The sequence below is a fragment of the Hemitrygon akajei genome, chromosome 6 (assembly GCF_048418815.1).
Source record: "Hemitrygon akajei chromosome 6, sHemAka1.3, whole genome shotgun sequence".
NCBI classification, from domain to species: domain Eukaryota; kingdom Metazoa; phylum Chordata; class Chondrichthyes; order Myliobatiformes; family Dasyatidae; genus Hemitrygon; species Hemitrygon akajei.
In genome coordinates, this window is record NC_133129.1 from 14360106 (window position 1) to 14373375 (window position 13270).

Below are 13270 nucleotides of genomic sequence, written 5' to 3' on the forward strand. Positions count from 1 at the left end.
TAAATGTGGGATAGGGTCTATTTGGCACAAGTGGTGCATTCCAGTGTCAGTGCTGCCCCCCAGTGTTTGCTCAGCAGAAGACAAGCAGTATTGTATTCGACTGTAGACTGCTGCAATATGCATGGAATCAGGGACTTGGACTATGATTATTTTTGTGTCTGACTGTATTTTACTGATATCTTATATGTGCTGTATGTGCCTGTGCTGTGTGTGCCTGTTGGTGCAGTGTTTTGCATCCCGACTCCAGGGGAACACTGTTTCATTTGGCGGTATTCATGTATGGTTGAATGACAATTAAAGCTGAACTTGAAGATGTTGAAAACTCTGACGAAGTCCCCAGTGATTCCCTCAACCCCCACGTCTGTAGAGACGTGCGATATTTGGTACCGTACGTAAGACATCTGAACCTTACAGAGACTGAACCTCCCTTCTGAACCATCCAGAAAGGCAGTGAACCCAGACAGAATGAGAGATTCCCCCTGTGCGGGGAGGAGGGGGGGAACGTGGGGAATTCCACATCAGTGATAAGTAGAAATAGAGTCACTATTAACTCCCTCGAGAATTGAAGGGAAAGGTGAGAAAGTTCAGATCAGGAGGAGAGGTGTGTGTGGGGGGTGGTGCAGTCTCATTGAAACCAACCGGATATTGAAAGGCCTGGATGGAGTGGATGGAGTGGATGGAAGAGCGCAGTCTCAGAACGAAGGGATGTCCCTTTCGAACAGGGATGAAGCAGACTTTCTTCAGCCAAAGGGAGGCGAGTCTGTGAAATCTGTTGCCAGTGGGTGTATCCAAGACAGATAGGTGCTTGATTGGTAAATAAGGGGTGAGAAGGTTACGCAGAGAAAACGGGAGAATTGGGTTGTAAATCAGCCACAACTGAAAATTACTAGGCAGATTAAATGGGCTGAAAGGCCTGATTGCTGTTAAATGTTACAGCCTGGTTTGGAAACACCAATACCCTTGAACAGAAAATCCCACAAAAAGCAGTGGATACGGCCCAGTCCATCACGGGTACAGCCACTGAGCACATCTACATTGAATGTTGTCGCAGGAAAGCAGCATCCATCATCAGGGACCCCCAACATGCTCTCTTCTTGCTGCTGCCATCAGGAAGGAGGTACAGGAACCTGAGGACCCACACCACCAGGTTCAGGAACAGTTGTTCCCCCTCAGCCATCAGGGTCTTGACTCAACTTCACTCACCCCTTCAGTGAGATGTTCCCACAAACTATGAACTCACTTTGAAGGACTTTTCAATTCATGTTTTCAATATTTATTGCTTATTTATTATCTCTTTCGTTCTTTTTGTATCTGCAGAGTTTGTTGCCTTTTGCAATTGTTTGAACTCCCAGGTTGGTAAGGTCTTCATTAATTCTGTTATGGTTATTATTCTGTGGATATACTGAGTATGTCCCCAAGAAAATGAATCTCAGGGTTGTATATGGTGACATATATGTATGTACTTTGATAATAAATTAACTTTGACCCTATTAGTGCAGAGGTAGTTGAACTCAGGGTGATAGGAATAGCTGAGTAATGGTAATCACCAGAGGTGCTGCAGATGCTGGGAACACACACAAGGAACTCAGCTGGTCAGGCAGCATCAATGGAGGGGAATAAAGAGTTGACGCTTCAGGCCCAGGGCTCCCAAATTATAGATTCAACTCTTGGGCTGATTGGCCTCTTTCTGTGCCATTCCAATTCGGGCCGAAAGGGCAGGGGATCACAGTTGAGGAGAAAACGATGTCGGGGAGGGGAATAGAAGAAGACGAGTCGTGGATCTTTGTTGTGCCGTACGGGAAGTAAAAACCAGCGGCTCACTAGATGCAGCGAGTATCAGTTCCTGAACGGCGATACAAAAAAAGAAAGTAACACGCGCCTGTTAAATCACAGGATGCCAAAAGGGTCTACTTCTTAAAAGTTATTCCAATCCACAAAATTTGCCTGATAAAGCCGCTGCCTACGCTCACCTCCACCCCACCGTTTTCTCGTGAACCCAGCTGCGCCCAGCACAGGCCCTTCGGCCCATGATGCTGTGCCGACATTGTAACCTACTCTTTCCCGCCCACGTAGCCCTCTAGTTTTCTATCAACCATGTGTCTATTAAAAGTCTCGAATGTCTCTGCCTTTACCACCACCCATGATAGTGTGTTTCACGTATCCACCACTCTCTGTAAAGAATTGCTTTTGACAGCCCCCTGTACTTCCCCCAGTCACCTGAAAATTATGTTCCCCTGTGTTAGCCATGTCGCCCCACGGCGACAAAATCTCTGGCTGTCCATGATTAAAAATTATATTTACGAAAAAGTCAAGGATTGAAACTAATATTACTCGCAGGGCGAGACAGGAAGCACCCCAACGTCACTCCAAAACGTCCTCGATTTCAGTAACTTCCTTCCAGTTCGAGACTGAAAGATCTGGCCCTCTTAATTTCTTATGAAAAAAAAATTGGTGATTTTTTTTCTTGTTCTTGGAAGCGTTAATCAGAAGATGGTAGACGCTTGCGAGTGAGCAGACGAATGTTTTCTGTGAGCCAGAGAGAGTAAAAAGTACGCGAAAAATCCAAAGAGGGAGAGGGAGAGGGAGAGGGGGAATTCCCGGGGAGGAAATTCCCCGGTTTGATGAAATGACACGGGGCCAATGGAATGGAAGACACGATTCAGGGTCCGCGGAGAAAAGTTCAAACCTTCAACCAGACGCTCAGAATCAGCATATAACCACTCTGTTTTGAAAAGCGGGACTTTAGTGGCATTTAAGAAATGTATAATGTATCAACGTTTAGCTACATTTCGTTTAATATATTTTACAAGCAACATTGTGCTTCCATTGGCATTTTAACGATGTCTTAATTGGAGGAAATTGTTGCTTAACAGATCTATTTTAATTGCTGCTTTTTTGTGTGTGCGTCAGGGAGACTGGATTATTTTTTCTGCTTTTCGTCGCGTCCTGCCTGTACAATGTCTTTGGATAATGACGGTGCGGGGAGATTATTGGAGCGTTTATCCAAGTTACAGGAGCAGGTAGAAAAGTTGCAGAAGGAGAACTGGTCGCTAAAGAACAAGTTGAAAAGTTGCTCCACCATTGGTACTTTCTACCACGAAGCTCGGCAGGAATTGTGCCGCCTGAACGAGCAGGTGACGCAGAAGGACGAGCGCCTGAAAGAACTGCAGAGCCGCCTGGCCGCCTACCAGAGCAGCGCCGCGCTCCTAGGCTGGGAGCCGGGCGCCGGCGCCGGCCCCTCCGCTTCCTTGCTGGATGGCCTCCTGCAGGAGATGAACAAGGTGAAGAAGGAGCTGGCGGACTCGACGAGAGACTGGCAGGAGAAGAATGAGCGGCTAAAGGAGGTGAGTCCCACTGGGAGCCAGCGGGGTGAGGTGAGGGTTCAATCCTATCCCCCCGCTCCCGCAGCCCAGGGGTTAATTGGCCACCGTGAAGTTGTCCCGAGTGTGCGGGCAGCAGTGGGGACAGATAAAGTGGGACTTTTAGCCCCCAAACAATATTTATTGTATTCTATTTTTACTAAAATATGGAAAAATTATCTACTTTCCTAATACCTGCAGGGGAAGGTTATCAAAGTAAGTTTCAAAATGTGTTACCTTGAAGATCCATTTTCTTGCAGGCATTTACAGAAATAAAAGTATACATACAGCCTGGCAAGCAATCAAAGTACAAAATAAAACAAATTGTACAAATAAAAATGATACTGAGAGCGTCAGTTGTAAAGACTTCTTGAAAGTGAGTGTAGGTTGTGGAACCAGTTCGGAGTTGAGGTGAGTGAGGGTTTCCACGCCATTCGGGATCCTGATGGTTGAGGGGTAATAGCTGTTCCTGAACCTGGTGGTGTGGTACCTCCTTCCTGATGGTAGCGGTGAGGAGAGCATGGTCTGGGGGTGGGGGGGGGGGGGGTCCTTGGTGATGGATGCTGTTTTCATGTGGCAGTGCTCTTTGTAAATCTGCTCAATGGTAGGGCGGACTTTGCCTGTGATGGACTGGGCTGTATCCGCCCACCACTTACTGTAGACTTTTCTGTTCTTGGGCTTTGGGATCTGTTGTCCATGCTGGGAGAAGAGGAATCAGGATTATTGTCACTGATGTGTTGTTTTATGTAAACAGCACAGTACAATGTGTAATATGTACTTTAAATCATAAAAAGAAATTATTTAGAACAGAAGTAGAGCAAAGTAGTGAGATGGAGTACATGGGTTCATTGTCTGTTCCGATATCTGATGCTCGAGGGGAAGAAGCTGTTCATGAATTGTTGAGTGTGGGTCTTCAGACTTCCTGTACCCCCTCCTTGAAGGTAGTAATGAGAAGAGGCCATGGCCTGGGTTGTGGGGGACCTTTCTGATGGATGGATAACAGTAGCCAGTGTGTGTCAGTGATGTCTGTAAATCGTGAATTAACTAAATAAAGAGCAAAGCTGCTCCCAGGACAATTGGAAAGGTGTTTAAAATGCAGCGTGAGATTGAGGAACTGACCCCATCCCATCCTTGGGTGGTAACTTGATATTGTGACTGAATAATTTGCCCTTCAGTGGCAAATAAATAGAGTGGGTAGAGTCTACTTTGACACAAATCTGAGCCACGTGGTGCACAGGAATAGCCTGCTACAATTTGATGGCTCTGTGCTTGTTATCAATATTATCATCCTCTCAAAACTTTCAAGACCTTGACCTCAATACCACCTTGTGCAATGGGATCCTCGATTTCCTCACTTGCAGACCCCAGTCAGTTTGGATTGGCAACAACATCTCCATAATCTTCATCAGCACAGGTGCATCACAAGGCTGAGTGCTTAGCCCCCTGCTCTACCCATTCTACACTTACGACCGTGAGGCTAAGCACAGCGCCAATGTTATATGTCAGTTTGCTGACAAAATGACTTGTTGGCCGAATTAAAGGTGGTGATGGATCAGTCTATAGGAGATTGAAAATCTGGCTGAGTGGTACCACAACAGCAATCTCTCTCAATGTCAGTAAGACCAAGGAGCTGATTATTAATGTCAGGCTCAGGAAACTAGAGGTCCATGAGCCAGGCTTCATCGAGGGTCAGAAATGGAGAGGGATGGCAGCTTTAAATTCCTTGGCGATATAATTTCAGGGGATCTGTCCTGGACGCAGCACACAAGTGCCATTGCAAAGTTAGTGCACCTACCTGCTCAGGAGTTTGTGAAGATTCATTATGTCATCTAAAACTTTGACACACCTCTATAGATGTGCAGTGAAGAGTATATTGACTGTTTGCATCACCACCTGGTATGGAAACACCTTGATTGGAAAAGCTGACAAAATGTAGTGGATACAACCCAGTCCATTGTGGATAAGCCCTGCCAATGTTGAGCATGTCTGTATGGAGAACTATCAAAGGAAAGCATCATCCATCATCAAGGATTCCCACCACGCAGGCCACGCTCTCTTCTCATTGCTGCCATCAGGAAGGTGGTACAGGAGCCTCAGGAACCACACACAGTTATCAGCCCTCAGACATTTAAATTGACTGCCCTATTTAATAAACACCAAGAGATTCTGAAATCCAGAGCAACAGTCTCAAATGAACTTTGAACTTTTTGATGACATTCATGACAACACTGTGGAGGTATGGTTACCATGGGCTGATTTCTGCATATTTTCCAAACATGAAACTCAGCAGGTCAGGTGGCATCTATGGAAAAGAATATATAGTCAATGTTTCAGGCCCACTTTTAATTTAGTTTCTGCCTCCCTTCCTTTCCAGTACTGATGAAGGGTCTTGGCCAGGAATATTGACTGTTTATTTCCCTCCATAGATGCTGCCTGACCTGCTGAGTTCCTTCAGCAATTTTGTGTGTGTTCCTCTGGATTTCCAGCATCTGAAGAATATCTTGCTTTTAAGTTATTTCCTTGGTTTTGGTCAGATGTAACTGCTGCTCCATGCCTGAAGACATTTCAGAGGCTAGGAAATCCCACAGTTAATACTTTTGTTTTCCTCTTTAAATCTGTGTAAAAAGAGGTGGATAACATCAGTGGGATGCTGGGTACTCGACTGTAGTTACAATTTATGTAGCATCTTCAAAAATAGAAAAGAAATCTGGCAGTGAAGCCATTTGTGAGGTTCTGAGAGAGAGGGCAAGGTTGCTATAGAAGTGCATTTCATTTGTTAATTCTAGTTGACTACAGTGAAGAAGACCCCATATGGAAAGATCCCATTGTCAAACCATGGTGGGAGTAAAGGCCTTGATATAGTGGATGTGGAGAGGATATTTCCTATGGTGGAGGAGTCTGAGACCCCGGAGGACATAGCCTCAGAATAGAGGGACGTCCATTTAAAATGGATGATGGGTGCCCATTAGGGCACCAATGAAGGTCCTCCATCTCTAGCTGTGTTTGGGCTTCCTTCATTGTGTCAGTAGCTTCCTCTCGGTTTTCACTGCTGTCAGCCATGCAAGTGCTGGGTGGAGACTCAGGAATACCATCACACTCAGATGTAGAAGGATTTGTCATTACTCTTTCCATAACAGTTTTGTTTTACCAGTCAGGGTTGTTAGCCCTGAGCTGAACCCCTGAACCTGGAGGACTGGTGGACCACTCTTAGTCTGACCTCTACCCTTTGACCTATTTGGCATGGGTGACCCTACCAAGAACCAAAGCATAAAGTCCTGACTCCAGCCAATGTAGCTCTCTGGGTCATTGAGGCACGCAAGCCTCCGAACCCTGACGGGGTTGTGTTTCTCTTTAGAACAGAGAGGAGGAGGAGGAACTTCTTTAGCCATAGGTGGCAGTGGAGGGCAGGTCAATGGGTATATTTAAGGCAGAGGTTGATAGGTCTTCATTAGTTGGGGTATGAAGGGATAAGGGGGGTGGAGGAGATTGGGGCTAGGAGGAAAATGATCATGGGGCAACAGACTCGATGGGGAAAATAGCCTAATTCTGCTCCTATATCTTATGGTCAAATTACTATCAAAAGGGAGGTGGACAGGTGGTACATATCTGGCTGTGGAGAATATGATTTGGTGGACACCAAGTAGTGATCTCTTCATCCAAGTAGTATCTTCTCTTCAGTGTTGCAATCAAACCTGCGTCCACACTTCCAGCATTCGCATCACCCTCTGAGTGAACAAGTTCCTCCTCCAGTTCCTCTTGAAGGGTGGTGCAGTATCGTAGTGGTCGGTGCAACACCATTACAGCGCCAGTGATCACCGATCGGGGTTCAATTCCCAGCACTGTCTGTAAGGAGTCTGTACGCTCTCACCGTGACCGTGTGTGTTTCCTCTGGCTGCCGTGGCTCCCTGCCATAGTCCGGAGAACGTCAGTGAGTTGTGGGCATGCTGCGTTGCCCACGGAGACCTGGCGGCACTCCTGGGCCGCCCCCAGCACGATCCACACTGGTTTGATTTGACACAAATTGTGTTTCAATGTCCATGTGATAAATAAAGCTAATATTAATCTCTCTTGATCCAGAAATTTCACATTTCCCCCTTAACCCGTGAACTCTGATTCTATCCTTAACCAACCTCAGTGTGGGGACAAAAGCTTGTTTGCATTTACCCTCTCATAAATTTTGTATACCTCTATCCAATCTCCCCTCATTGCCCTACACTCCAGGGAATAAACTCCTAAACTGCTCAGCCTTTCCCTGTGCTGTAGGAGTGACCACATTACCAGCAGTGTGTTTGTTGGTGGTGATCCACTGCAGTATAAAACCCAATGGAAATAGTTTGTAATAAGAGACCCTGACGTACTTTGGACAGAATTTTGATGCAGAAAGAGTTACAGTGATGTGATATTGACCAGATGCTGTGTTCTGGTTTATTTTTGAGTGGGAGTGGAATGCTGGCTGTGACAATGGGTGGGGCGGGGATTCTCCACTGTCAGGTCAGCAGTAAAGGTCATTGTCTGCAGCCTACCATCACTGCAGGACCTTTATGTGTCCAGGACAAAGAAGTGGGCAGGGACAATAATTGCGGACACAATCCAACCAGCAAACTGCCTCTTACTCAAGCTCCTTTCTAGAAAGTGCTATGGTGCTATTAAACCAAAAATTTCACACCAGCATAAAAGTTTCTTCCAAAATTTGCTCATTCAAGCCCCACCAATCACCTCTAATACCCCACCCTCACTGGACTGTAAGCACTCTATACCACTTTTTCAAATGCTGTTTACACTATAAATACCTTTAAACATAATTTTATGCACCTTTTATTTCATATTGTTACTTTAACCTCTAACTGTATTTATATAATTGTTGAATGTTGTATTTTGTTACGTGCCACGCCCTGACTAACGCACCTCAGCAGATTCCTAACATGGAAATGTATGTGGTGAATAAAACTGGTTCTTGATCCTTTGTGAGAAGTGTATGAGCAGTGAGTTGAGCTGCTGCTGCTGGAGAACTCCAGTGGCCCTGGAGCTTTTTCTCCCGGGAATGCTCCAGTGCCCTCCTGCACCTGGGAAGCACACTGGTTGGTGGGTTAATTGGTTGCTTCTAGTGCGTGTAAGTGAGGGAGTGGGATCTGGGCTGTGTTGAAGGGAGAGTGAAATGGGATTGTTCTGAGCATGGTTTGGCTGTGCAGTTGGCTGTTTAAGTGGACCAGGTCTCTGTGCATTCCCAGCCTGGAATGTGTGTGTGGGTCTCCATCTCCCCTGTTGCGGGCTGCTTCAGTAAAGGGAGCGTGGGGCTAGGTTACATACGTGGACCCTTGAGACAGGCCAGAGAGAAGAGCCACAAAGTAATGCTTCATTGACCGATGGACTGTGATCCCCTTGGGCTTGGGGAACACCAGCAGGAACCCACCTGGAACTGACACTTCCCCAAAGTCAATTATCTCTGTCACCTTGAGATTCATCTCCTTGCAGACATTTAAAGGAAAATGAAGAAATACTACAGAATTAAAGGGAAAGCTATAGAACAAAGACTAACAAACAACCAATGTGCAAAAGGAGACAAATGGTCCAAATATAAAAAATTAATACTGAGAACATGAGTTGTAAAGGAGTCGTTGAAAGTGAGTCTGTACGTTATAGAATCAGTTCAGATTTGAGGCGAGTGAAGTTAACCCCTCTGGGTGATAACCCTGATTGTTGTAGGGTAATAATTGTTCCTGAACCTGGTGTTGTGGGACCGAAGGCTCTGGTACCTCCTGCCTGATGTTGGCAGTGTTCGTGTGCTGGATGTCTTATTTTTATTTTTTAATGTAAAGATACAGCACAGTAATGGCCCTTCGGCCTAACAAGGCCACTCTGCCCAATTGCACCCATGTGACCAATTAACCTATTAACCTGTACATCTTTAGAATGTGGGAGGAAACTAGAGCACCCGGAAGAAACCCACATGGTTACAGAGAGAACGTATAATCTCTTTGACGACAGTGGCAGAATTGAACACGGGTCGCTCAAGCTGTAATGAATTATGCAATACCTGTCTCGGACTGTTGGTCATTGACGCAAACCATGTGTTTTACTGTAAGTTTTGATGTACTTGGTCAAAGAAAGCTAATCTCTTTAATCTCTATAGATCAAAGATTTAGCAGCGCAGAGGCTACACAGCTCATTGTAGTTACCCTGGTGAGAACCTTAAGCATTTATCACTGGTAATGGCTTAATTCCCAGGTCTGTTGGGTCTGTGGAAGTCAGCAGTGTCTCATACATGCCCAGGAAGAGTAACGATTTAATTACAGCAAGTTCTGTCTGCCAGCTTATTGAGAAAACCCAGTCAGCGGAGTAAAAGCTTGACAAAGTCAGGGACATAAAGGCAGGTTAAATGGCGGTCCCTGGGGAAGAAAGGGGTTTCGGTTTTTACAGATGCCCATAAGCCAATTTTGTCTATAATCTGGAAAATATGCAGAAATCACGCTGTGGCAGAGATTCCTAACTTGCTTAATGTTCCATTGGTCCGGGGCCCTCCGCTCTATGGTACCCGTACCTTCATTGTGTTGTAATGAATGTCATCAAAAACACAAGATTGATAAGACAGCGATTACTAAAGGTGGAGAGGGAAAACTAGCCTGGCTGTTTGCAGGAAGGCATGAATGTAGGTGCGTCAGAATTTTGGATTTAATATTATGGGAGCTCACTCAGATTTGGGGTGGCCAGAGTGTTGTAACCCAGAGAAGACCTGTAGAAACTGAATCAGACCATTTGAACCCTGGAGTTCGAGGTAAGTATGTTATCAATGTGCGTATATGTCGTCATGTACTACCCTGAGATTCAGCTTCTCGCAGACATTCACAGTAGAACAAAGAAATACAGGGATTCCCAGCGCCTGGGGAACGTCTATTTATTAATATTTGAATCTCCACGAGATGAGCCAACTACACTGGCCATCGGTGCCACCAGACATTTCCTTCTGTCAGTGCTCCCCTTGCTCTTCGGATTTTTCCTCAATGAGTTTGTATTTCAGGCTCTTTGGAAGTGTGGCAGAGTAGGAAATGCAGGTGTGATGGAACTCCAGCCCAACAACCAGCCCCTAATCAGATATTCTGCTTTGGCAACCGAGGACTTTGGACCTCTCCTTCTCATCACACCTCAGACCAAACTAGACACAAACCAAGGCTGACAAACAAAAGGTTTAAGATAAAGGGGCAGAGATTTCAAAGGAACCTGAGGGCCAACTTCTTCACACGTAGAGTGGCCTGCATATGGAATGAGTCATAGTCATAGAACAGTACAGTACAGAAACAGGCCCTTCTGCCCATCTAGTCCATGCTGAACTGCTGTTCTACCTAGTTCCATCGACCTGGACCATAATCTTCCCTATCCCTCCCATCCATGTACCTATCCAAACTTCTAAATATTGTAGTTGAACCCACATCCGCCGGCAGCTCGTTCCACACTCTCGCCACCTCCTGAGCAAAGAAATATTTTCAGTTTTCTTTTTTTCCGGAGGTACTGCATGGAACAGGCCTTTTCAGCCCAACGATCTGCACTGCCCAGCAACTCGACTGATCACAGAATGATTTACAATGACTGGGAGGAAACTGCAGCACCCGGAGGAAACCTGACCGATCACGGGAACCGAGCAGAAACTTTTTCCAGACAGTGTTGGAATTGAACTCTGGTCTCCGAGCTGTAACAGCATCGTGTTCACCGCTACGCTGCCACGATGTCCCCTCAGGTTCCCCTGAAATATTTCACCCATCACCCTTAACCCCTGACCCGTCATTCTAGTCTCACTCAACCTCAGTGGAAAAAGCTTACTTCCATTTACCCTATCTATACCCCTCATGAGCTGCCAAGGGAAGTGGTTGAAGCAGGTGCAAGAGCAACATTTTTAAAAGATGTTTGGATAGGTATTTTGATTGGAGGGGTTTAGAGGGATAAAATGCAGGTAAATGGGACTACTTTGGTGGTCACCATGGGCAAGTTGGGCTGAAGGGCCTGTTTCTATGCTGTTATACTCTGACTTGAATGAGTTCTTTTAATTCCACACAATGGGGTCTTGGTTTAATGATGTAATGATTTATTGCACCTCAAAACAATGGAAATCTTCTGTTTGTCTGCCCTCGGTGGGGGAACAGAGGGATCTAGAGGTCCAAGGTCTTGGACCCCTCAAAGCTGCCTTGCACATTGTTAGGGTGGTTAAGGTGTGTTGGCTTTCATTAGTCAGGGGACTGAGTTCAGGAGCCCAGTTATTGTAGCTCCATAAAACCCTGGTTGGACCTCGCTTGGAATATTGTGTTCTGTTCTGGACACCCAGTTATAGGAAGGATGTGGAAGCTTTAGAGAGGGTGGAGAGGAGATTTACCAGGATGCGGCCTGGATTAGAGAGCATGACTTGTGAAAGTTGGTTGAGAGAACTAGGGCTTTTTTCTTTGGAACGAAGGAAGATGAAAGACAACATGATAGCTTTTCAAGATGATAAGAGGCACAGATCAAGTGGCTAGCCAGAGACTTTTTCCTAGGGCGTAAATACAAAAGGGCATAATTTTAAGGTGATTGGTGGGGGGGAATGTCTGAGGTAAATGTTTTTTTTTACACAGTGGTGGGCTGTGGAACATGCTGCCGGGGGTGGTGATAGAGATGGATACGTTAGGTACATTTAAGGGACTCTTAAATAGGCACAGGGATGATACAAAAATGGAGGGTTAGATTGATCTTGGATTAGGTTAAAGAGTCAGTACAGCATTGTGGGCTGAAGGGCCTGTATTGTGCTGTAATGTTCCATGTAGGATTTTGACTCTGGGCCTCAAGGACCCATGGGTACTCACACTGACTAAGCAGCTAGTGCTCCTGTTCCCTTCCTTGTCTTTGAGTGTTAAATCATTCTGCTGTCTTTTTCCTCCCTTCCTGTGTGTCACTGGCATGTTGGTGCTTATCTCATTCACTTTGGAGGGCAGCCCAACTCCCCTCTCTCAGTCCAAATGAAGGATCTTGACCTGAAATGTTTGTTGTCCATTTCCCTTCAGCAGTTGAGTCCATTGACAGGTGTGTTGGGAATGTTTTGTATCCACGGGGAATTCTGGAAGGATTTCCTGTGAGTTCTAGGGAATTGACCACAATTCCACAATAAAAATAACCTGGGTTCTCAGCATTCTGCCTGTTTCTGACTGGTGACTTGTACTTCCAGAGAAGCTGATGGGTTACCCGGTCGGATTGTGTGTTCCCACCTTTGGAGCAGTCTGTGCTTGGGATGGGGAACCTGAGGCCAGAACTGTCTCTGGGGTCAGCTCACTGGGAAGTTTCCAAGTTTAAATCATAAACATACGAGATTCTGCAGTTGCTGGAAATCTTGAGCAACACACACAGAATGCTGGCCAGTCACCATGGTGGTGTAGCGGTTAGCACGATGCTGTTGTGTCAGAGTTCAATTCCAGTGCTAGTTGTCAGGAGTTTGTACGTGTAGTTCCCCCCCACCCCCCCACCCCCGGTGAGTGCACAGATTTCCTCTGGGTGCTCCGGTTTTGTCCTACATTTTGGACTAAATGGTTCGTGGGTTAATTTGTCATTGTAAATTGTCCTGTGACAGTGTTAAAGAGATGGGATGCTGGGCTTGTGGGCCAAAACGACCTGTTCTGCACTATATCTCTAAATAAATATTCATCAGGTCAGGCAGCATCTATGGCACACAGTAAACAGCTACATATCAGGTTGAGATATCTTAATCAGAACTAAAATCTCGACTGTCCATGGACATTGCTTAACTTGCTGAGTTCCTCCAGCATTTTGTGTGTGTGTCCATCCCAAGTGTAAATCGGTGGCCCAATCAACCTGCAAACAGTTCATTTGTGGGAGTAAAAGGTCTAATTCTAACGAAACTCCTTGTCTAAAACTGGTGCTGGTTTACGATTGTCACACGT

At 45.8% G+C, this 13270-nt stretch overlaps 1 protein-coding gene across 1 annotated transcript in view; it reads left to right on the plus strand.

Annotated features, from left to right (window-relative positions):
• The first annotated feature begins 2391 nt into the window (after nucleotides 1-2391).
• The window catches only part of tnip2 (TNFAIP3 interacting protein 2), a 38317-nt gene continuing 27438 nt past the window's right edge, over nucleotides 2392-13270 (plus strand). The window contains exons 1-2 of the mRNA XM_073047936.1: nucleotides 2392-2549; nucleotides 2911-3344. Of these exons, the coding sequence (XP_072904037.1) occupies nucleotides 2958-3344 (387 nt within the window). The 5' untranslated portion in view covers nucleotides 2392-2549; nucleotides 2911-2957. The remainder of the gene's footprint in view (nucleotides 2550-2910; nucleotides 3345-13270) is intronic.